The sequence below is a fragment of the Numenius arquata genome, chromosome 5 (genome assembly GCF_964106895.1).
Source record: "Numenius arquata chromosome 5, bNumArq3.hap1.1, whole genome shotgun sequence".
NCBI classification, from domain to species: domain Eukaryota; kingdom Metazoa; phylum Chordata; class Aves; order Charadriiformes; family Scolopacidae; genus Numenius; species Numenius arquata.
Genome location: NC_133580.1, coordinates 11,387,249 through 11,412,515, shown reverse-complemented (window position 1 = coordinate 11,412,515; position 25,267 = coordinate 11,387,249). Strand labels below are relative to the sequence as shown.

At 36.2% G+C, this 25,267-nt stretch overlaps 1 protein-coding gene across 2 annotated transcripts in view; it reads left to right on the top strand.

Annotated features, from left to right (window-relative positions):
* The first annotated feature begins 460 nt into the window (after positions 1–460).
* Positions 461–25,267, top strand: part of TENM1 (teneurin transmembrane protein 1) — a 249,015-nt gene continuing 224,208 nt past the window's right edge. For both annotated transcript variants that reach the window (XM_074147706.1, XM_074147705.1), the window contains exon 1: positions 461–732. In XM_074147706.1, coding sequence (XP_074003807.1) covers positions 516–732 — 217 coding nt within the window. In that variant the 5' untranslated portion in view covers positions 461–515. The remainder of the gene's footprint in view (positions 733–25,267) is intronic.

Below are 25,267 nucleotides of genomic sequence, written 5' to 3'. Positions count from 1 at the left end.
TGATTGAATGTAATTTAATTTACAGCAAAATACTTCAAAAGAGTGAACTTCCTTTTTTCTAGGCTTCATATTTTAAAAGATTCAAAATTTAGTTTCACTTAAGATGAACATATATTCCTTTAGAGAAATAGTAACTGAGCCATCTTAGCTTTAATAGCAAATACAAGTTTTTGGAACATATTTTATGCATAAGGTACAGTTATTGCTCGGTGTAATGGGATAGTGCTTCAGATTTGGTTTGGGTATTTTTTTTTTTTTCTTCAAGTTGCTGTTATTTTAATTCTATTTTTAAAAAGTAAAACAGTAAAATAAGACATGTTGAGATTCTTTCCTGGGTTATAGTGATATTAACACAATCTAATTGATTTATATCAACTAAAAATAAAATTGGTCTTTTGAGAGCTAAATTTATATATGATATCTGAAATGGATTATTGTTGTTGTTTTTCCCAGGACTATTTCCTTAAGGAGTTCCAGTTGCTTGTTTTCATGACTTTGAGCCTATTTAATCAGAGATGGAGCAGATGGACTGCAAACCCTACCAGCCACTATCAAAAGTTAAACATGAAGTGGATCTAACTTACACAAGTTCTTCAGATGAAAGTGAAGATGGGGGAAAGCAGAGGCAAACTTACGACTCAAGAGAAACTCTGAATGAATATAGCCAAGAGCTGAGGCTTAATTATAACAGTCACAGCAGAAAAAGAAAAACCGTTGACCAGTCCACCCAAGGTAAATTGTTTATTTTATCTGCTTATTGTGGTTATTACTTTCTGATTACTTCCCGTGAAACAATATCATCTTGTCAGCAGGCAAGCAAAGGCTTGTAGTGACAACACGTTTTTTACCTATTTTTAACCATACTGTAATATCAGAAATTTAGGAAATTTTTTTTGAAGTAAAATTGCTTTTCTAGCAGGATGGATTGACTGGTATTCTGGAGACGATCACATGATTGCTATAGATAAATATTTCTTTAGTAGTAGCTACTCTTCCTACTAGTGTTGACTAATGACTAATGCATACCCTTTGCAGATGTATGCATTTTGGTATAAGATCAACATTGGGATTGTAAGCTATCTCTGCATGTGCTTACAAAGCCTATGAATGAATTCAAATGCAAAAATTCTCTTAAAGTTTCTAATCATATAAATTATCAAGCTATATATTTAGATAACTGAAGATAATTAGTGTAGTATAAGAAATAAGCCAACAGTTAAGTTTCTTGTTTAGCCTTTTGCATGACACGGACAGGGGACTTCTGGTCATAGTAGAGCTAAGGTTAGGAAAAGCTGCTGTTTGGTTAGAGGTAAAAGCTAAAGACTAAGACTAAAGTAATGGAAGGAAATGAGCAGAATTTACTGCAGCATTCCCTGATAGACCGCTGCTCCTGCAAACCCATGTGCTACATTAATACACTTTGTACAGACAAGTGGCTTATCTGTTGCCTTTAGCTCTGTCACAGATTCAGGCAGGATGGTGGGGCAGGGAGAGTATCTTTAGGAATCAGGGTGCGTGTCAGAAGCAATGAGAATCCTGTTCCAGGGACAGTCACTCCTTGGTCTTCACGGAAGTGGTTAAATTGATGCATTATAGTACTCAGCTAAAAAAATTGGTACTTAGTAAATAACCCAAAACCAAAACCCCCACAAACAAAGAAACCCAGTCCCTCATCACTCACTCAGAGAAGCCTTCCCCAGTTTTCTGAATATTAAAATCATTTTCTTTATTTACAAGAAAATAAAAAATAAACTTTTGGAAGCTGGAAAGTTTGTGTGCTCTGCGATGTGTAAATTAATGCAAAAATTAGAGTAGCTGTGCTATATAGCTCTTACAGCCTTTTTTTTTTTTTACTGCAGATATTCTGAATCAAGTTGCTTTCATAATACTAATGTTGTCTGAAAGTACCTATAATTTATGCGAGAAATAATACCTAACTGCCAAAGATAGCCTCAATCCATGTATATATATTCCCTCTGAAGAGTTACAAAACTGCAATATTGGGAAAGTCAGTCATGAATACAGATTTCAACAAAGTATTGTATAGAAAGCTCAACTTACATGTTTGATTCTTTATAAATTACTTGATCTTGAACATGTTATGAGAGTTTGGTTAACTAAGATATGGCTATATTGTTGTAGCTGGAGATGATGTAAATGTACTCTTAGATCTACTTAAAGCAACTGCCTCATTACTGATATCTGTGGCTATGAAAGGATAACCTCTGCATTGACCTAGGCCTCTGAAGAGCTCCCTGTTTGCAAAGCTTTGCTGCTGTTGATATGCGTGTTAGCTGTAGCAGCACTAGCTTGAACACACATAAAAGGGTTGTAATCACTCTATTGTAGGCATAAGAAACCAGCCTGTATGTCATATATTGAATTTATTCTTCCATAACAGTGCCTCTGAAAGCAATCGCATTAATAATTTTGGAGAAATGGTCAAATTAGTGTGCGTTTCTGCAAGAAGTCGTCAGGCATGAACTTATTGAGGCCTGGCCTGTTAGGAATCAGATCTATGCTTGTGCAAACCAACAAGTATTTTACACTCGTGTTGTAAGATGATTTCATTATATGCCCCAAGATTTTTCTATTCAAAGTATTTTTTATGAGATACCATATGAATTTGCAGATCTTGTCTTTTAGAAGTATTGGTATTTTTCCACTTGGAAGCAATACAGTCTTGTAGTGCTTCAAACTGCAGTATGAGGCTTGATGTCTGTGTTTGTAGAAAATCTCTTAAGCATCTACAGCAGTTTGTTAATACACAGGGCAGCACTTAAATACTTGTTTACCTCTAAACACCTTCTTTCCTGAATTGTCTAGGTCAGTATATTATTATTTAATATATACTGCTTGCTTTATTGTGTTATTGAGCATAAAAGTGTTTTTAAAAACAAACTTGTGTACTGGTTTGTAAGGATGGAGTTGAACTTTGCTTGTTGTACTAGAAATCATAGTTTTCTCCTGTGACAAATTCAGTATGGTATAACTGAGTTTATAATTGCACTGCTGAATGTACCTGTTCAACTTCTCAGAAATTCATCCTTATATCTTTCTAGTGATTTAAATCAGACAGTTACATCTTGGAAGAATTAGTAAATGTTGTTTTGTACTTGAAAGAGATGGGGTAGAATTGGCAGAAGTCATCAGAAATGTTGTTCTTGCTAGGAAACTCATTGATGGACCTGTCTGTGAGGAAAAAGGTTCTCATAGTTGTACTATACATAGATTGAACATCTAGCTTATTTGTGACATGTTTACATCCTTAGAACTGTTTTCCTCCACGGTTTTCTCTGTTTCCACCAAAGTAAATATGAAAGGAGCTGAACTCTACAAATACTGGCAGTACAAAAAAGCTTTATGGCTTTTAGGTTAATTATAGATTTGTAGAAAACACTCATCTAGAGGAATGAATTCCTGATAGGATAAGCATCTGGGATTGAGTCTTTGGCATGATAAAGTTTATTGATCGTTAACAATGTGAGCATACGGTGGTAAATTTCTGGTTAGACAAACGTGTGTTTCCTGGCAAGGTAAATATATTGAACTGCATTATGGGCAAGGCAAACTGGAGTTATTCCTAGAAGGAGGATCCAACAGCAAATATTTTCTGGTAAATCTGTGTGAAAAAGTCAGCATTGCTAGTATTCTGGGAAATGACGTTTTAGAGTGCTTCACAAAGAATTGACCTTTTCTGCTTTTAGCCCAAGAGGTAAGGAAAACTTTTTTGTAAGGACTAAAGTTGCAGCTTGTTAACACAGTAAATGTTTTGTAGAGTAGGTATTTAAAATTATCTTCAGGAACAATAGGTAAACAGATCCAGCTAAATGTTCAAGATCTTCCTTGAATGAACTCCGTTGTGCTCTTCAGCCTGAGGCCACTTCTGTTTCATCCTTGATTTTTTTAGCTTACTGCTGTTGCTGATTCTCATTTCTGCCCTCTGTTATGTTCTAGCAATGGTGAGGATACGTAGGAAATAGAAATGTTCCAGTGCCGAAAAGCCTTTTCTTTCCCTAGAAAGGAAAGCTACATGTGGGGTGCAGAAATTGGCGGTCTGATTTGCTGTGCTTTAAAGTTTAGCAAATTCAAGCTTACCAGGAAGGAAGGCTTCAATACATGTAATTCTTAACGTCATATGACCAGTCAAAACCAGTTTTACTTACCATTGTAGACATAAATATAAAGCGTGCTGACAAGCAATGGTAGGAAATTGTCCTGTCAGGAAAATGTCATTGCCGTTTTTTTGTCATCTGTGAAGTAGCAAAAGCTTTTTACACAATAGCCATATTCTCCTCTCATTTCAGAATTATGTAAATCCATGCAGAGCAGCAGATCTGCTTTGTGTCTGTACCAGGGCCATGGAGAGTTGAATTTGGGTTGTATGTATCATGTGCTTTTTGTTTCAATTACTTTATTTTTAAATACTGTGTAAAGATAAATAAGGTGATCTTTATTAGCTTCTCCCCTTAATCTGTTACGTATAACACTAGAACAGTACTCTAGCATACCCCAAGGTTGGGGTCTTGTGAGCTCTCCCAGAGGAAATTGATGCCAACAGCGTGGCTCTGATTTTTTTCATTGTTTTAATAGAAATTTGGATCCCTTATCTGGGTGAATTTGGGACTCTGTGGTTCTAAACTTCCACAAAGAGCAGTTAATGAAGGGAACAATTTCATTATTTAATTTCTTGTTGATGTTAAGAAGGTAGAGCTGGTGGTCGACGGAATAGGGATAGAAAAGTTCAGTATAGTTCGACCTGCTAGTTGCACATTTTGGAGCCTTCGCCAGCAGTATCCATGTGACAGACTATCAAAATAAAGAATATCGTAATGGCTACTTACTAACATGTAAACAGGACACAGTAAAATGCATTTATTTCTTATGTTGCAGCTGGAGGGGGAGATCATTACTTTTGAAAAGGGTAAGGAAAAGTATAAAATGACAAGTCACTCTTAAAAGAACTACTGTTATTAGGCTTTTAGAAATGGGGTAGTTCTGAACTCTTCAGCTGGGTAGGAATTTACGTCTCTTGTTCCCAGTGTTTTCTTTATGATGAGATTTGTGGGTTAATGAAGGATGGGATTTATTTTTTTTTAACCACTAAGCTGTATAATTTGTTTAGAGCTTTGTATTGAGTTGTTGTGGAAAGTGATTGTAGCACAATGGAATGAAGCATTCCTGAGTTCTGGAAGGGGAAGGTAGGAACAGACTGATTACAAAGGAAACCAATTATTTATGCAAGCACTTTTCTTGAAATTCTGTAATTTAAGGAAGAAAATGCAAATATAGCACAGAAGACTTCAGGTAACATACTATTACTGGACAGGGCTGGTATCAAAATTGAGGTATTTTGTATTAGTAGAATCTTTTTCTCAATTGTTTGCAAACACCAGACATTTAAATTTTAGACTTTTAATCTTGTCTGCAGCAATATTTTGCTAATTTTGGAAAATCATCTGAGAATTTACACATGTTTTTTTACCTGCATACTTTAGAGCAGGGACTTGAAGCATAATGAAGAAGTGCTGTCTGTGTAAGGGCACACAATAGTTCCCTCGTACTGTCTCATGAAAGGGACTCAGCTTTTGGTAGAGGGTGATTTAAAGGTCCTTCAGATTCCTGGGCTGCATACTAGCGGAAGGAAGCGACAGCTAATAAGCTCCATCTCCTGCTGCTGTATGTTACACCATCTGGTCTGAGTGTTTATGAGCTTCCTGTTGTCCAAAAAAAATTACGTATAAGATGGAGTAAAAGACTTCACGCTCCTAAAGCTTTAGTGCATTGTCTCCTCCTGTATTCCCTTGCAGAAAGAGGGATTCCTGGTGTGCTGTGCTTTGTTTGGCTAGTTGTGTTCTAATCATGGCGATGTTACTGTATCCCAGAGAAAAACAGTGCGATGAGCAGTTCCCCGTGGCTTCCTGGACCGCAGCCTTCTCCTCCATGTGGGGAGTATCTGCAAACTCTAAGGGAAGGAAAAGCTGCGCTTAGATTCAGACCCCCTCTGGATATTCTTTCTTGATTTCCCAAGTAATTGGAAATTTCTCTCCTTGAAATAAATAGAGTGAGGAAACTGTATGTTTGTGGCTTCATTTAAAATCTCACAGAGGGAATACTTTTCCTTCCCTTCATCAAATCAAAAATACATGAGCAAAATGAATGTGCAAAGAGACTCTTTTTCCCGCAAGGCTGAAGTGGGTGCCCCTTCCCTAGATCACAACTGTTAAAAAAACTTGTAACCTGCTGTCACCGTTCCTGTAATGCTGCTTCCAATCTTATAATATCTGCCATCATCTCAGTGAAAAAAGATGCCTTGTATGATCAAAAATAGTTTCATTCTCATAAGTAATTCTTTTGATTTAAAAAGTGAATATCCGAGAGAGGGGAAAAGTGAGAAAAAAAACCTCAAAACCTACTGAGAAAGGAAATAAACTAGAGAAAGATCACAGTGCATTTCTAATCCCCTGCTAACAAATCTCCTCCAAGGAATGAAAAAAGCGTTCTCCAAATGTTACTCAAGTTTAACAATTCATTTGTCGGTGTACAAATAAAAATGGCAATCCTAATTTCCATTTTCTTCTCTGAATCACCAATTTTCTATGGTGTAAAATGCCAGAAATCTTAGCAATAAAAATCAGAAGGGGAGGGTAACCCAGCCACTGTAACGGAAACTGAGATATAGCAGTCCTTACAGTAAGCTGTGCCCAATACTAATGGAATATCTACAGCAGGGGCTTAAACTTTTGAGTTAGTATGTATTGGAATTCTGTTTGTTGAAGCCTGGAAATATATCTTTAAAATGTTTTTGCTATATTGAGCCTCTTCCTATAACACTTAAAAGTGCCCAAGAAGATCTGTCGTAAATTAAAACCAAGATATGAACAAACATTAAGACAGAATGTCAAAGCGAATATTACAGACCAGGGGAACCAGTGAAGGGCTCTGCACTTGTCCAACAAGTCATTTTAATATACATACTCTTGCTGTGTCTTTTATGGCACTCCTTTTGAAACAAAGAAGAGCTGTCTTGTTTTCTGGAACTGGAAATCTGGTTTGCTTATCTTCATTTATAGAGCAGATGCTGAAATAAAATAACATTTCTTCCAAGGATTTTTCAATTATGTATCTGTCAGAAGATTTTGTACCTCTCAAACTAAAGAACTGTCAAGAAGTAGCTCAGTGAGTCGATGACATTGCTGCCTATCTGGATAAACAGCAGGGTGGGTGTGTCCTAATTCATTTAGAGCTTGAATTAGTTTTTCTTTTGCGAATGAGACTCCAATACTTCTAAACTTAGTTCTATAGGTATTTATGTGAAATAAATTGTGAATGTGATTTAAAATCTTGTTCTGCTTTCAAAGTTTCAGTTTTATTGGAAGCTGCTCAAAAATTAGTTTCCTGCTGACTGTCACTTATTAGGAATGCTTTGCAAGTGGATGAAGTATCTTTAGCTCAGATGGAAAAAACAGCATGGAAGGAATAAGGTAATGTTTAACACCAGCAGATTGTCTCTTTCACCACCACCCCCCCAAGCACCAGTTCTAGAACAAAACAGCGAATACTGAGTATGATTGATATAGTCACTTACAGCTGTAACCTCAGAAAAAATAATCTGAGGACGTAGAAAAGTCACATATCAAAATATAAACAGTTGCTGTTTAAACATAAATAAAATATATTTAAAAATAAAATCACCAAGAGATTATGAAGGCAGCAAATTCAAATGATAATATTAACACAGTGACTAATGAGACATAAATGTTAAGTTTTGTAAAATTTTTGAAAGATTGACAATGCTTTATTTAATGTACTGGAATTCATAACTGTTACAGAAGTTCTCTAAAAAATAACATAAGCAACTGGACTGCTTTAAATATTGGGCTGAGAAATAGGCTATTATGTAAGTCCTAGTCTTTTTCTAATAACTGAAAATGGCACTATCTGAAAAGCTTGATTCAGTGTTGCCACTGACTTAATCGATATAAGGTGTTTAGCTTCACCCATGATTTTTGAACTGCCAAGAAAAATTCAATCCTGTGAGCCAGGACTGTTACCATGCTTTACAGACAATAGATAGCTGTAGAAGAAGCTGCTATTAGCTAAAGGGAAACAGCATCAGGTTATGCCACCCATGGCCCCTGGAAGTGGGACAAGTCTGTCTTTGAGACTGAAGTGCCAAAAGCACCCTTCCTGCATACCTGGGAGTGGAGAAGAATCTGGCCCTCCCTGCTGTTAGCACGTTCCTAACACAGAAGTGTAGCGTGAACTGTGTAGACCTCTCCTTCCAAAGAAACTAAATGGGAGGTGCAGTATTTCGTGATTCAGCCAGCGTTTATATCACTTTACTAGTAAAGCACTTTTCCTGGAATGAAAGTAATAGAAAATAAATAATAAAGAAGAGTGAATCAACTTTAAAAAACCTAGAGATGCTCAAGGTTATTCCACTTTTCTGTAGATGGCATTTCTCAACATAACAAAACATGTGTGATGGGACCATGTGAACTTGCTCCTGCTTCCTTTTTAACAAGCAGCAAGGCAATAGAAGTGGTCTGCAAGAATGGGCGGACTGTAATAAATCATCTCACTTACAAAAGCATGTAGTGTTTGCTGCTAGGAGGCTACCATAGAAGGAGAAATCAGTGTAGTCTTAAACACTGACAAAAATTTCAGTTTCATGAACTGTTCTGTAAAAGTTCTGCTAATAAAATTTATTTTAGTTAAGCTAACACTAGGTTAATATATTTTATTTTTATCTATTTTTAAAATTTATTTGAATTTTAATTCTCCCACTGAATGGAGAATTCTTTTTTTGCCACAGTCTTTCTCATTAATTCATATATAATTTAAGATTACTTCCATTCAGACAAAAGAAGACGCATTGATCTAAAAGTGACCTAAGTAAGGGAATAAATGGCCCAATGTGTTTAAACTATGTGATTTATCAAGGGGTTTTATTTAAGCTTTCTAACAGTTCTCCAATACTGATGGTTTTTGGCTTCCTAATACAGGTGTACAGTTCCTATGGACAACAACATAAGCAGCAAAATATTTGCCAGAAATCTTTAAGACTCCCTTGCTTTTAAATATTTTAAGAGTATGAAAGTCGTTGGTGTTTAGAAGTGCATAAAAACTTGAGTTCCTCTTCATTTTAAATTACCAAGCAAAGATTATTCACATAGGATGTTCTTAACAACATAATGTAATAAAATGTACCCTAGAAGTAGATTTTGTTATGTATAAAAGTTATAGAAATGGAAATGCAGATAACATAGTGAGTTATCATTTATGATTATGTTAATTTTGCAATTCATTCAATTTATTAATCATATTTTTTTTCTAAGTCTTAAAATGGAATCTCACTTGTGCTTTCACTGATTAACTGTAGAATTTTGTACTTCTGGCATCACACAAGAGGCTTGCATGATTTGCTTAAATATTGTTCAAGAGAGAGGTAAATGACAAAAGAGAGCGTTTATGATAACTAGAAATACAATTAACACTAGTGCGGAGAAGATCTAGCGGTTGTTTTGTTTTTTTCAAACATCTTTTTTGTGGCCTGTGAAACATGCATGCACTTTTCTTAGGGATAAAAGTTTTTAAATTCTGATCAAATTGCAACTTCAAATATTGTTAAAACATTTACACTCAATTAAATTTGAACATATCAAACTTTTTCCTTCTTTTCAAACACTTGCATTAAATTACTGGTGTTTGTTAGCTTGATCTTTTTATTTCACCATTTATTGAAGAAAAACAATTCTGTAACTTCTTATGCTGCTGTAATCAAGACAATAGAACTTTCAAAATTTTTTTTAATGATATCAGGATAGTGATTATGTGGTCTTCTGTAACTTAATTTTGGGACATACTTTTAATCCTTCCTAGTAATGAAGTTAAAGAAATTGATTGTTACTCAATAATTTTTAGTAGAAATCAAAGGGTCATATATTGCCCTACATAAAATCAGTTATTCCATTCATCTGGAGGCAGGAATTCATTTTAGAATTTTTCAATAATGTTTTTCTTCTGTTATTTCTGTGGAATTTTTCACATCTGTTACTACAAATGTGTGTATAAATACAGAAGGGTACATGTGTGTAAATACAGAAGGGTACGTGTGTGTTATTGACATAGTACAATACAAATTCTATCTGCATTACTTTAAGGTGCAGTTTTGCACCCTACCCTGATTAGTCCAGAAAAATAGCCAGAATTTTTTTCTGAGATTTCATTGCACAGATGGAGATGCAGAATATTAAAACAAAGGCGGAAATCAGAAGTGTGTGCACATGCATGCTAACTTTGGACCAATTGCATGTGTGTGTGTTCTTTACAATTGGAGTCAGTTACTAAGAGTTTAAATAGCTAAATATTAGAAACGTTGTTTAATAGTTGCCCCCAGAAGTATTCCCCTGTGCTGCTTGGAAAAGGTGCTAATAATTTCCTGTTACTGTGGTTCCTTTTCTCATTGTGTACTTGGGGATGGATTACAAAATCTGTTTATCTTTGGCTCTCTGGAAGGAAATACAGAATTCATTAAGAGAATGGTATGGTATGTAAAAATCCTTGTATTTCAATCAAGAAAGGAAAAAATGAAATTATTTGCCTGTTCTTACTGGATAAGTCTTCATTCATGTGAGCATATCTTGGATGACCATCTTATCTGTTACCTATTGTAAAAATAATGATGAACACATGGTACCTATCTGCATTGACAGCACTCCTCCTTCCATTGTGACTGCCATCACATAAAGTGTATCTTTGTTCCCTTAAGTATATTTCTTTTCTCCTCCTGTGTATCCAACTTTTCTGAGTCAGTTCTATGTTCAGTAATATTTAGTAAGTTCTAGTGACAAAAGTAAAATGAGTAAAAGAGTAATAAGTTTACTGGAGTATCTGCACGATCTTATTGAGCATAACATAATTTAATGTCGGAGCACACTCACCTTGTGTCTATGACAAAGGACAAAGCATACCCTTCACCTAACCAGTTAGCACAGGCAAAACTTTCAGCATTATACTACTTCTATGGGTAAAGCTAAAACTAAATAAACTGACTTAGGCATCTTTGTTCAGGAATGCATTATGGCAAGACAGTATTTTGATATGCTGCTTGATAGTTTTAATTGCTTTCTTAACATTTAAACTTAGCTTGAGGAATTTTCTAAGGTATTTGGGGGGTTTTATTGATCTTAATTCATTTCTCAATTATTAAATTCCTTAATAAATTAATGCATTAATTTTTATGGTTTGGGTTTTTTAGTCTTAAGAGAAAGTATCTGACTTGCAGTCTTATATTTTGCTTTGGTCTTTGGATTAAGACTATTCTTTTTCTGTAGATTTTTTTTTTGAAGATATAGGAGGAAATTAATTTTACGTTTCTGTTTATGGATAAAGATATGAAAAACACAGGTCTGTTTTTAATACTAATTCTGTATGCAGTCAGTCCTTTGACTTCACTAGTCATACTTCTGTAAATCAGAAAATAATCTTTGACTTTAACAACAAAGTCCATTACAAATTATGTATTGTAGCATGTGTCAGTACATAACCTTGAGTAGTGTTTTGTCAGAAGTGTGTAACTAGTGGGTTTGGAAAGGAAATATTTGAAGGATTTATTTGGTTGCTTTGCCTTGCATACAGATTCTCAAAGGATTAATTGAACTGTTGATTCTAGGGATACAGTTGTTCCTGGTATCAGTGAGAATTATGCTTATAGGTGTGACATGAGTTTAAGCTGATATTGTAGTAGCGATTACTTAATGTTTACAATTAATTGTTGGCCATTGATCAGTAGAGTTTAGGTGTTTGAGGAGAAGGATGCTAATAGTTTGCTTTTATTCTATGCTTGGAAAATGAATCTTCTTTCAGACAATTAAAAAAAAAATACTTACTCAATTATTTGTCTATCTTTATGTCCTGGCTGCTGGGTCAGACTTCTGAAGATCTCATTGATGCATGTTTTTAAAGTATCTCTTAGCTCCTCCCCACACTTTTACTACTTTAATGGCACTATCTACAGTTTGGCTTGCTTCCCAGGGGTGGCACAGGGACAGGAGATCAGTGGTAGCTCTGGTCAGCAGGCTGGAACCCACCTGCCTTCCATATGACTCTGGAGCAGTCATGCAGATGGTGGTACATGGTGTGTACCTTTACCACTGCCTTCACTACATGATAGGTTTAGTTATTGCTACTCACTGAAGTACTGCTGGTTTGCAGTTAAGGGTTGTTGTAGCTTCACTCTGCTGTTTTGGAGCCAGAAGATAAAGGTAGTGTTTCCTTTTTCCTTTGTTGTCCTGTCAGACTCCTCTCTGTGTTCTCAAGTCTCTGTTACCCCATGTAGCTGTTCAACTGTTGTTTCGGTCATAAAAGGAAAGGTCCTTCAAAATAGCCTAATCAGCTTTCTACATTACTCTTTTAAAAAACATTTGAGAACTTCCGGCCATTGTGTTTTTGGGTCAGTTGCCAGGTGTTTGCTTCAGCTGGCCAGAGGCTTGTGCTACTAGCAAAGAAATTGGTAGAGACAGGCTGTATCTTTTGAAATGGTTGCCTCTGAAAATTTTCATTACTTTAAATAAACAAGATGTTCTGTAACAGGAAAAGATTTTGGAGTTGTGGAAAAAAGGAAGGAGTGGTGTTGGATACATCAGTGCTATTTACTGCGGAAATAATAGCAGTAATGTATTTATTGGAGTAGGGCTGAGCATACCTTCAGGGATATAAAAGCTATTTAGCTAATTTTCAGCTTTGTATTTAGAAACTAACATAGGGGATAGGTCTGCCTACTGCAGGCTGTTTCTCCAGTTCATGAATTCCTGGCACCCGTCTGTGTGTTATACAGCTGCACTAGACCTCAGTACAAAGTGAACCGTGTCTGCTTTGGCCAACTTCTCCCTGATATTATTCCCACTCTCTAGTGAAGTATTATTCAATCTTGAATTCACCCGTGTGATGAATATTCATTTCACAGATAATTATCATCATCCCTGAACAGCTTCACTCAAATAAACCAAACTTCTCACACCACCAGTCATCTCTGTCACTGTTTTGGCAGCATGGAGCTTATGGTTCCTCATGCTTTAATAATGCTTCCTCATCTGTGGTATCAGATTTGGGTCAAATGAGCATGATGAGGGTTAGAAAACTCTTCCTTTATACAGTGCTTGATGGTTTAGGAAAAAAAAGAGACACCTGCCAGTCATCTTTCCATGTGCTGCCTTAAAATCCCTCACCTGAATGTGAGGTAGCAGCACAGTGAATATAAACAAGTTACAGCTGCTTTGCTGAAACTTGCTGCTGCAATTTAGATCTCTATTGTGATCGATTCAGACATTATATTTCTGTATTTTAAAGCTTTTCTCAAGGATTGTACTTACTAAAAGAAGTATCAGTCCTTAAATTAGTCTAGAAAAACCCACTACTATAGCTGTCAATTGAGTAGAATAATGTTGCTAGCAAATACCTATATTTCAGTTTAATTTTGTGATCTTTTCAGAAGAATGATATGCATAAAATATTTTTAATGGCTAGTAAGTACTACTAGCGGAGAGAAAAGGAACATAAAGGCTATTTTCTTTCTTTTGTGTAACTATTATTATTAAAATGAATAAAAGTGCTAAATAAAAAGTAGCTGCAATAACAGCTGTAAGAGATCAGTCAGTGTCTGAAGTAGAGTTCAGTAGCAGATTCTTTGCAAGTGAGGTATTTACTGACTTGTCTTTGGCAACGTTCAACACAATTTTACAGTGTATCATTGTTTTGTAAAAATTATCGTCAAAACATGCTTAATAAATCTGCCTGTTACACTTTCAGTAAACTAGTCTAAGCAACAGTGTTAAACAGGAGAATACTGACTTGTGAAATTTTCTGATCAGTATCTCTTAAGCTTTTCAGTAACAGTGCATCAACAGCCTGCTTCTCATTCAATGTTTTGTTTTCTGTCCTGGTGTCCATCCATTCATTCCTTGCTTTTTATACATTACTCCTTTTGAAAATGAAATAAACGAAGGAGATGTGGGAAGGGGACAGGAATGATGGATGTACATACTCTTCCTGAATATGTGGGATGTTGGTATGACAATTCAAATAAGTTCTTCTTATTAGCCTGGTGAAATTGGCTCTTTGTCCTATGTTCACTTTCTTCATTGCTACATGGTAGCTCACTGTTGCATCTTTCTTGGTTTTGAGTCATTCTCACGTTCAAACCCATTGAGTCCAAGCCCTTCCTTCCCTCCTTCCCCCTCCATTGGGAGCTCTATCATTAAAAAATGCCTGCTCCTGTTTCAGTGCTCAATTCTTCAAGTGTTTACTGAAATAGGAATCGGACTGATTTATAAGAGCTCTGTCTGATTAGAGTCGAGTCAGAGATGATCTTGGTATGTTTTCGAAGAGAAGCGGTGGGGTATTTTCACTGATAACCACTTCTGGATGTGCTGCGTGCATCCTTTGCCAGTGCTCCTGATCAGCTGTGCTGTTTATTTCCCGTTTGCTCTGTCACTGCTGTGTCTAATATCGGACACAGTACGAGATGGTGCAGCTCAGGAAATGGTGAAGCAGCTGGTAGGGAAATGAGACAATACTGAATGTTAGATGATGTGAAAAAGGCAAAATCCACATGTGACTTGTACCCTATAGGGGAACTGTTTCTTGTGAAGACTCTGAACTCAGCAGGTTTGCATGAAACAAATTTAATATGAAAAAACAATGGAAAAGAGTTTTAAGGTGTGTTTAAAACATAAAGCTGTCTGCTAGAAGAAACCTTTTTACAAAAGGATATTTTAGCATTTTCTCTTTTTTTAACTGAAAGCAATTACTTATGTAACTGGATATTAGCTTGTATTTTTTTTGATACCTTCCCCCCGCCCCTCCCCCCCCATAAAACAGTTAACACTAAGGGAAAAATATGCACTAAATTCTGTAGACTCTCTCTAGACTGCAGTTTGTCACAAAGGGAATTTGTTACATATGTTAAGTGAAGATTATGAAGTTGATAGTTGATACTCTGTTTCGTTTGTTTTCCCCCTCCTTAATATAGTGAGTATATGTATGAACTGTGCTGCTATAGGCCTTCCAGAACAGCTAACAGTAGAGCTTAAGTGTGTTTTTATAGAATAAAACCAAAAGAATTGAGACACTTAATGCTCCTGTAGTGTTCTTGTTCTTAGGTCGCCAGCGTGATTCACAATATCTCAGGTGCAGGATGGGGCCTCTTCTTCCCATCAAAACACCCGTCTCTGGTGTGCATTAAAGCACATGAAGTTATCTAAAACTAAGGTTTATTTGTTTTTTTTCCTCATTAGCTGTGGCCTTAGTGTTTGAATTTATATCTGTGCAGATTCTTTTAGCAGTATATATAAATGTCTTTGAACATGGTTTAATACACAGTTGCTTTCGGTTTTGCTTGAATCTGGTATTTCCCTGGAGACGCTGTTTTGAGTGCTCTCTCCCTTATGTGTCCCTTTTCTGATCGTGGCTTAATTACATTCTAAGTGCTTTCTGTGTTACTGTCTCCACCACCTCAATTAGTTCATCTCCAACTGTGAATTTTTTAATAAGGAGGCACAAAGTATTTCCAGCAATACAGAACGTGAGCTTTGCTTGGCTGCCTATGGCAAGCTTTCCTTCAGGGCACGGAAGAGTTTACAGGGCCACTGCAGGCTAATTTGTTAGTGCCCTTTTGGTTTGATTTATTTTCTTTGGGTTAGAGTACTCTCAGCTGCTGTGGAGGCTCATAACTTTGACTCTTCCCAAGCATCATTGATCCAGCAGCTTTGCAGAACCAAGAGTTATGGTGAGCTTACATGCTTTCAGTTGCCCACTGCTGCAGGATACAGGGTATGTTAGCTATGAAGAAGGTGCGCATCTCCTATTCCACAAATAAAATGTCTCAAAGGCAGATGCTGGAAAACTTCAGAAGGTATTTTTATGGGGAATGCTAATACTGTGGCTAGTTCTTCCTGTGTTTTTCAGTCTGTTAAGATCCAGACAAATTATTTCATTTCCTATTTTCTTTTTCAGGAAGCAACACAACAACTTTGTCTGACAAAGTTGTTGAATTAACAACTTTGAGCTATGTCATGTTAGGTATTCAGCCTCCCAACATTACTAAGACATGATGATGAAGGGGATTTGGCTTTAGTTTTGGATAGTCAACATTACATGTGATTTTTATTAGAAAGACCAGGTGGCTGCCTACTAATTTTCAAAGGTGAGCAATTGCATTTTAATACTTACCAGTCAGTGACTTGTTACTTCCCAGGTATCAATTACATGACTGTGTTTGTGTGAAAGATAAAAATGCGATGTGGTTAAATCATGGGCTGGAGTTTTCGAAGTCAGTGATTAGAGCAGGTGCTAAAATTAAGCCATTTTATATTTTAAAACAATTAGAACTCACATTAAGAATGGGCAAGGAAATCAAAAAGGTCTAGAGCTGCAAAAAATCAAGCCAAGTGCTCTTACCCACATAAAAATACTGGAGTTATTTCTTCACGTAGTGGCTGTGTTCCCAAGTTTGGATGAATTTTGGTGACAGATCATAGGGATTCCCAGCACTTGTTTAAACTTCAAGAAAATGTACAGAGGTCTTTTGATTTTGTGTGCTTTGGAATTCTTCTCATACTTAGTTCCCTTTGGTGAAGTACAGGAATGATGGTGGTAGTTCCCTCTTTTAGAGCTCTACATCAAATCCTGAGATGGAAAATTTTGTAGGTACCATATTATATGCTTAGGAACTTATAATAACTTTTTATTATCTGACACAAATGTCTCAGATTTTCATCTTTCCTTAGTAATCATGATGTGCATTTTAGGGTAAAATATGTTTTAAGAACTGCATATTTAACTTAATAATGAAGCTGTGTGATATTGATGTAAGATTGCCACAGTGTATTTTCTGGGGATGCGCACCTAGAACAACTGCACTGCTTTCAGCTGAGTTACTTTGATGCATCTTGATGGTATAAAACCAAAAATGACCCCGTTCTGTAGTTGCTGAAACAGAATGTAATAGTCCTTATAATTTATATAGTTATAGAAGTATAATGTAGAAGAAATAACATCTGGAAATATTTGGAAATCTAATTAAGGTCTTGGAAGGAAATTAGACAGCTGATAAACAGTTATTGTGATTGTATGTATCAAAAATAAGATACGCAAAACCAATTATTTCCATTAAATTGTTTTAATATTTCTTAAACTGCAGTAGAGCTGATCTTTGAGTTTGAGCTGCTGTTCTCGAAATCCCTTTGGTAAACTGAACACTTGAAGAAAGACGGGAGCAGAAGTGGTCAGAATTTTTGAAGGCAGTTTAATCTCTCATTTCTTGATCAGATGGAACATTTGATGACAAACCCCTCGAGTTTTTTGGGGGAAGAGGGGTTATTTGACTGACAAGCTGTATCCCCAGTTGCCTAATCAAATGGAACGGATGTGCCAAGTTGTCTTTCATATGTTCTCATTGATGTCAGGTTGGCAGCTGGATGTAATTGGATGTGAATGGAAGTACTGAAGAGCTTGTGCACATGCGCATGCTTTCTTGTTTCCTCATTCCAAGATTAATCTGAAGGGTACGTTTGTTGGTCTAAATGTTACTTAGCAGTTCAATCTAAATGAAAGAATATGCTGCTTCCATAGTAGATGTTAATTTATTAAGATCATGTAAGGTATGTCTACCACATGTAAATTTTTGAAAGATCAGGAAAAAAGAAAAAAAAGTGTGCAAATGCATGCACCCCTAATCCAAAATAGGGGAAAGTGAAACTGTTTAGCCATTCTAAGCTCTAATATGAAGTATCTTGCAGTCTGAGTTGATTTTTTTAATTATTTTTTTTTTTTAGTGGAAAAGGTGATGACACAAAAGCGGTTCGTGAATTTATGGGGAAAATAGAAAAATTAATCTGTGAGTTGGATTTTCAAAATCATGAAAACAAAGTTTCCAATTTTATTTTGGGGGCATAATCCAGTGTTGCTTGAAAACCTTCCTTAAGAGTTGTTTTTTAAATGCTTCATAGCACTCTGTTCCATGATAGCAGTCTTGCCAGCCGTCTTTACTCTGTGGACGGACTCTGATACTCTTCATTAAGAGCCCTGGGCAACCTGGTCTAACTTGGCCCTCCTTTGAGATGATGCTATTGACTGCCAAAACTCTTTCCAATTTCAGTTATTTTAAGATCCTACAAGTTCTATATTTATATACTTCTATGTCTATGCTTATGTATATCAAATATTTCACACGTGTAAGTATATATAAAGTATAAAATCAGATAAAGTATTCTGCAGATGTTAGATGTCCCACCAAGAAAACAATGGATGAAAAATTCAAATTTTGGCTCCATTAGGCAGTCTTTTTAGCTATGTGTGCTTGGGAAGAGGTATCAGATGTACTTTCAGGATTGACAGCATTTGTGGTGTTGATCCCCAAGGTCTCAAGAGGTTGGCTGGCAGTTTGTGTGTGTCTGCTTGCTGTGACAGCAGACTTGATGACACTGGAAGCTTGCACTGGAATTTGTTAGGTTTTTACCTGAGTAACCAGAAAGGGTCAAGCATTTATGTTTCCAAAGTAATATGTAATACTTGTTCTGGTTCATTATGCTTCCTGACTTACCAAAAATCACAGCAAATAGTTCACCCATCAAAGTCAGGAGTGTCTGTCAAGATTTACAAAAATATTCACTCTTGCTACTGCTGTCTCTTGTCTCTCACTGGCAGCTTTTTCTCTTGATTTGTTAGCCATTTTCTGCTCTGGATTTTGATCAGATTCAAAGCGCAAAGGAAAGAATGCATATGCTAATCCTGTCTGAGGAGGGGCGTGGTGGCTTACATTGAATCTCGTCTTCCTGCTTCACCTTTTTCCATCCTGGCCCAGCCCTGTGCTTGGGGGTGGTGGAACATGGACCAAGCAGCACCCTCCTTCTCTACACACAATTTTCCCAAATGTCCTGGTTGCTTGTTAGCTTTCATAACCCTTCTGCTTGCGGAGGTTTGAGAGGAAACGAAAGCCTTATCAACCTCAAAACTGATTACTGCAACTTACTGCTATGACTGAGTAATTGTAAAAGGTTAAATACAATGTAGATCTGCCATTCACATACAACCTTCTTGGCCCCTGAGATCAAAATAAAAAAGGTCAAACAGAATGTCTCATGCTGTGCCATGAAGGTGGCTGTACCCTGGCTCTGAGGGGCTGGTGAAGGGGAGTTGTGGGCTGCAGGGTCCTGCAGCTGGGCTTCCAACTGAGGCCAAGAGCTTCTTGCTGAGAGCAGCTGATGGGACCTCATGCCCTAGGAGAGGCTGTTGCTTCTGTTTTCTTTGCTTCTATGGTGGCAGCACAGCGATGGCAGTGACTGGTCTTGGTGCTCTTACGCACAGGGCACTGCTCTCCGTTCGTTCTGTGACCACACGAGGTGATGCTGTGGACTGTCTCACTCGTCACTCCTTCCTTTAAGGACTTTTGCCTCTAGGTGCCTAGACTTCTCTGTAACACCTGCTTCATTGCAAATACAATTTTCAGTATTTTTTACATGTCAGTTCGAATGTGAACAAGTGCAACTTGGTCAGTACAGTCTTGCAAAAGCCGTTCTCTCACTTGCACTGTTCCGTATCTGGAAGAACTCATTCCCTGAGTGTTCACTGAAACTGGCACAGGGTGATACAAACTGCCTTCCTCTGCTCCAACCTGCCTCCATTTATTCTCTGCCTTCCATTCATGTCACTTCAAAGGAAATTGGGTAGTAGTAGTATTCTAGATACTCTCTTAAGCAATTTTAAAATTATATTAGAGCTTCCTAGTTTTGGTGAAAGTTGAGGTGAGGAACTGAGTTACTCTGACCGTTCTTTTCGAGCGGCATCTGTGGTCTGAGTGCCTCAGGTCTGTTGAATATTCCATCAATAAAGGAGAATGTTTCTGGTAAATCTCTGTTGATAACAGCTTTCTAAAATTATTTCCATCATCACGAAGAAATGCACTTGCCAGATGCTTATTTTGAGACAGTCACACTGAAGTCTAAGTGCTACCTTCTTTACCCGGCCCACTGGCTTCATAGAATTCACAGCTGGATTTACAACACTGCAAATTAAATCAGATTTTAGACTTCTGGATTTTTAAATGTGTTGCCTTCTAACACTAAGTCAGTGAAATTTATAAAGATACCTGCATCGCATATCTTTTATTTAAAAAAGACTCTGATGCTCATGTCAAGAGAAACAATTTAAGTATTTTTAGAAACAAAAGGTATGTTTTAAAAATATTTTATAAACCAGAATCAAAACTGTTTGTAGAACTTAATTTCATTATTTCCAACTTAAGTTCTATTAGAAAGTGATACCTGTCATGAAACATCCAAGACTGATGTTTGAATGAAAGTGATTCTGCTTTAAACGTAACTGCATTCAGAAAGTACTACCAGAAGAGCATCTCTGAGCTGAATTCAAGTTTATAGGGATATAGCAATAGTCTGAGGGCAATTTCACTTTGAAGAATCTTAGTGTATGGCTTACACTCTGTCTAATAATTGTCAGTCTTTCTCAAGTGCCATACAGACTTTGAAATAAGTTAGAGCCACAACATTAACTTTCCTTGTTAAGAATTGTAAACATACTGGACTAAAATTAGCAGTACTCCACTGTTTCACACTGTGGTTAATCTTGAGGAAGGCTATTTGTACAAATGAAACTCTTTGAAAGAGAAAAGTTAGATAATCTGCTCTAGATTATTTGATTCAGAGTTCTGCTGTCCTTTGTGAGGGTTTTATCTTGTTTTCTAAAAAGAAAAACAAAAAAAAACTTAAGAAAAACTTACAGCCTATGGCAGTAGCTAGCTTTAATTTTGAAAATTTAATGAGAAGAAGGGATCCATTATCTATTGCTTCCCTGAAACACATATGCAAATGCCAAAACTTGTAACTGAAAAACTATTTCAGAACCAAGGAACCTTTAAAATATTTGAAAGAAAATTTTAATGCTTTTCTTAATTCTTAGAATAGCATTTTTTGAAACATAAAATCCTTTTTCTTGAAAATTATTAATTTCCTAATAGATTTTTGCATATGGAGAATGAAATTGTAATTGAATGTATTTTAAGACAAGCTTTTTCAAACTCTATTTCAACTGTACTATTAGAAGAACTTCATTTATCCTCACAAATGATATTGAGGTTCTTTCTCATCTGTGATAATTAGATATATTTTTTTTTCTCTTGCCTTTAGTAGGGTAGAGTTAGTGTGGTCATTATTTGAGATTAAGTAGGTTTCCTTTATCAGAAAGTTAGGTTAAATGCTAACTCCTGGCATTCACTATGGTTTTATGACTGTAAAATTAATTAAAGGGGAGATATTTATGAGTCCCTGCAATAGAAATTTCTCTTTAACAGAATGTTGTGGTACTTTACCTTATAAAGCCACACTTCAGGAATAGGAAAGGCTATAGCCAGCAATACTTACAGTGTATTTAAACTTGAAGAATTAAATTCCTAGTCAATTTTATAATGGCAGTGTTTCTTCCTGAATTAAACCGAGACCCACTGCGTCCACACTGTAGCTCCAAAAGCCTTCTCTCTGGCATCTTGCTAATTACTCTTGGAAAACAAGATCTGTAACATTAAAAATTTCCAGTGATCTACAAAAAGAATATTCCACTTCTGGAGAGAGAGAAAGTTTGTCTATGTCCTCATAGGATCAGTGTGATTTCCATGCAGAATTTGAGAAGCACATTTTTGTATTCATGTTGATTTTAATAGTAATAAAATTAGAAATTAATATCTGAGAACTCCAGGAGCATTTTTAAAAATAAGTTCAGTCTGCTCCTGCCCTCTTGCTTTAAGTTTGAAGAAGAGACTAGAAAGATATTTGCCATGAGGCATAGGTTGGAACCTCATCCTCTGGTTCCTCTGGGGAAGGACCTGAGCAATAAAGAGTTTTTCTTTCTCATAAATTTCACAAGCCAAAGAGTTTCCTGAAAGTGCAACCTCCTTTCCTAATCCCTTAGCTGCCTAATCTGCAAATTTCATGAAACTCCTTAGTCTTATAGTGTACTCTTTTTCTTCTTTTAGTCCTCCTTTATTTGTTATTACTGTTATTTTTAACTTTCTAGCATCTCTGGTGGTAACTGGAGATTACTGTAAGAAAATGAAGTCCATAGATAAGGGAATGCAAGGAAAAGCTGAAATACAGTAAAAGAAAACATATTATATGATGCATTTGATACATAAGTGCAAGAACACAAATGGCATCTTTTATGTGCAGCTTATGTCTAATAGGTTTATCTTTTTTTTTTTTTTATTAGAATAAATGCAGCTGAATTTGTTTTGGGCTGTGATAACAGCGTAATTGGTGATAAACATGAAATTTCTAAAGCAAATTAATATTCAATGTAATGTGGTTTTGCAAATTAATTGATTTTTTGGCTTCTTCCTCAGTGATTTTCATATGAATGGTTACTGAAGTTTAATGTCTTTGAATTATATTGTCCTAGGAAAGATGTGGCATGTTCTCAACATGGAAACAAATAAGATCTTAGACTAAATGAAATGGAAACAGACAAAGACATTCACAAAGTTATCTAGCAGGTTGTGTTACATGAATGACTTTATGAAGTAGCTTAAGATCTCTGCCCATTTAATTCTTAAGTCCAGTGTACAGCCAGTAAACCATAGTCCTCAGGTGAGAAATGAGAAATTTTAAGGGCCATTGAACACACTGAATTTAGCGGAGTGCTCAATAGCCCTCAAAATTTCTCATTTAGGAGGGTGCATACGTATTGTTTCCAAAAATGAATGTGAACTTCACTTTTCCCCATTTGATTTACATTTCTTCCTCTCTCCTTCCCTCCCTCCCCTTCTCTCTCCGAGTCTCTTATGGCATAAGTAGCTGCTCTGCCTTTCTTCTTGTTTTGAAACACATACAATATACTTCCTGGTTAAACCGTTGGTGTAAATTCAGCGTGAAACAATATGCATAAATCCTCAGTGTAGTGCTAGAAAATCCAAACCCTACACCAACCTCAAAACTGCATGGCTAGGTGGTTTCTCCTCTGCATTCCGGTTACCATTCCTTCAGACACCAGCTTGGTAACTAAGGTAAACATTACATTATTCAGGTTAAGGGATATTATTTGCCTTTTTGGAATTCCTTCCATTATTTTTCAGGATCTTTCCATCAGATCTGCCCCCCAGACTCTGATGTTCCCAGTATTCTCAAATAACCTCCAGCATGAAAGAAGAAGGAGACCAGCTCAAAATAAGTACCATGGATTTAAACTTCCAAGACACTGATATTTTCTCCTTGCCTTTGAGCTACCTCGGCTCCACCATAGTTTTACATCTGCAGAGACAGAGCAATTTGTCCATTTTTTGTCTGGAGAATTGATTTTGTGTGTGTTTGGGTGGGGAGCATCCTCAGAGTAAGAACTATGTCATACCAAGAATAAAGGATAAAATAAATTTGTGAATCTATGATATTTAAAGAGACTTTTAAAATATGTAAGTCGGAATTGCTTAATCATATGGTAGGGCTCATAAAAGGCACATAATAGCAACTTGTCACACTATTGCAATTTATAAATAATTTATATTTTTCTGTAAGCTCTTTCTCTAGTTGAACAGATAGGTCGATTAAGTAATTTAAATAAGTATTATTTGTCATTCTCTTATTAATACAAAATAGCATTTTTCCATAAGGGAATAGGAAAATTGGAAAGTAAGGTTCTTTATGCTAATCTCTGTTTATACACTAGTTTTGTGATTCTCTTCTATCTATTTTGTTTGGACAGTCTTCTCTTTATTTTAAACATTTAGTTATTGAAATAAGTATTTATTTACTCTCCCAGTTAGTTGTTTGAAATTAGTAAAATTCTTGGCCAGTGGCAACAGCCTGGAAATTCCACAAGTCCTGCAAGTCCACTAAGTTTGCAGAAATACTAAATTGACAAGCAGGACCTCTGTGGTCTTTCATTTAGGTTTGGTTTCGGTTTTTTTGCCTGTGCTGGAAAAGATAGAGTTGCAGAAAGAGTAGCTGTCACACAGTTATTCCTGGCTATGCAAAGGACAGTGAAATAGTCCTGAAGGTCTATTTTTTTTTTTTATATATATATATATGGTATAAATGTTTTGTATATGCGTGAAAATCCTACCCGTAAGTTGCTAACTGTACTGGTGACTAAATTGATGCTGCAGTAAATAAATACTTGGCATGTGTATCTGGAGTTTTCAATAGGTCTCTGTTGGTGACCAAAGTTGGAGCAGTGTTGGAGCTGGCTGCCTGTTCAGCTGCCTAGTTCTCACATCAATATGATCACCTTAAATAGCAAAGGCACCATTGGCCAGTGATGTAAAGCTTCCCATTAACTGCTCATCTCTGAAGAGATTTTTCAGGAAAATTAAGTTGCTTAAAGGTAGAAAGAAAAGGATCTGTTAATTGAAATACTTATGTATTTTTTTTAATGCACCCAGACGTCTTTCCTTTTCTTGATCATTATATATTTACATGTCTTTATACATTACTTTTTGTAAAAAGAAATTAATATCAGTGAGGGATAAAATTCTTGTATTTTTTAACAGTTGCATTACAGCAGGCACCACAAGGCTCCAGAAGTGAAAATCCCATCATGATTTTCTATATACTTTCATAACTGCAACCTTTTTTCTCTGTCCACAGTTCATGCAAAAACTTAAATTTCATATTAATGTTCCCTCATTTCTCTTGTGACTGTATCTTTTTGGTAAGACTAAATCTATCATAAATCCACACTTGAACTTTATCTCCTTGTGGAAATATGTAGTATTTTAGGTAAGAAGGTTAGATGCGCAGACTAAAACCAGCCGCTTTTGGCATTTTAAGTGCTTTTCAGAAGATGCATCCCGTGGGATTTAAAATACTACAAAGGCTTGTATACTTAAGAAAGAGACCATTAAGGCAATATAATTGTGTTAGACTTCAGTTGAATATGAGTTATAGTATAAAAAGGTCGCTTTCTTTTGTTCCACCAAAAAAAAATTAACTCAAATGTTGAATATGTTAGCTGCTACGTTTTGAGTTAACTTATAGACTGAAGGGTAAATTTTGTGCTGCTTAAACATGTGTAATCTAATTAGCATTTGTGAGATTTACTGGGATGAATTTTCCCCTTGGCATATGCCATTGCAAAGAGGACGTGGGCTCCAGGCTGCTAGGGGCAGACATATGCCTGGAGTGGACATCCGTGTAGAGAAGTGCCTGCATCCTCGCTCCCTGAGGACCTGGCAACAGCTGACATGGTTCATGAAGTTATGAGAAGA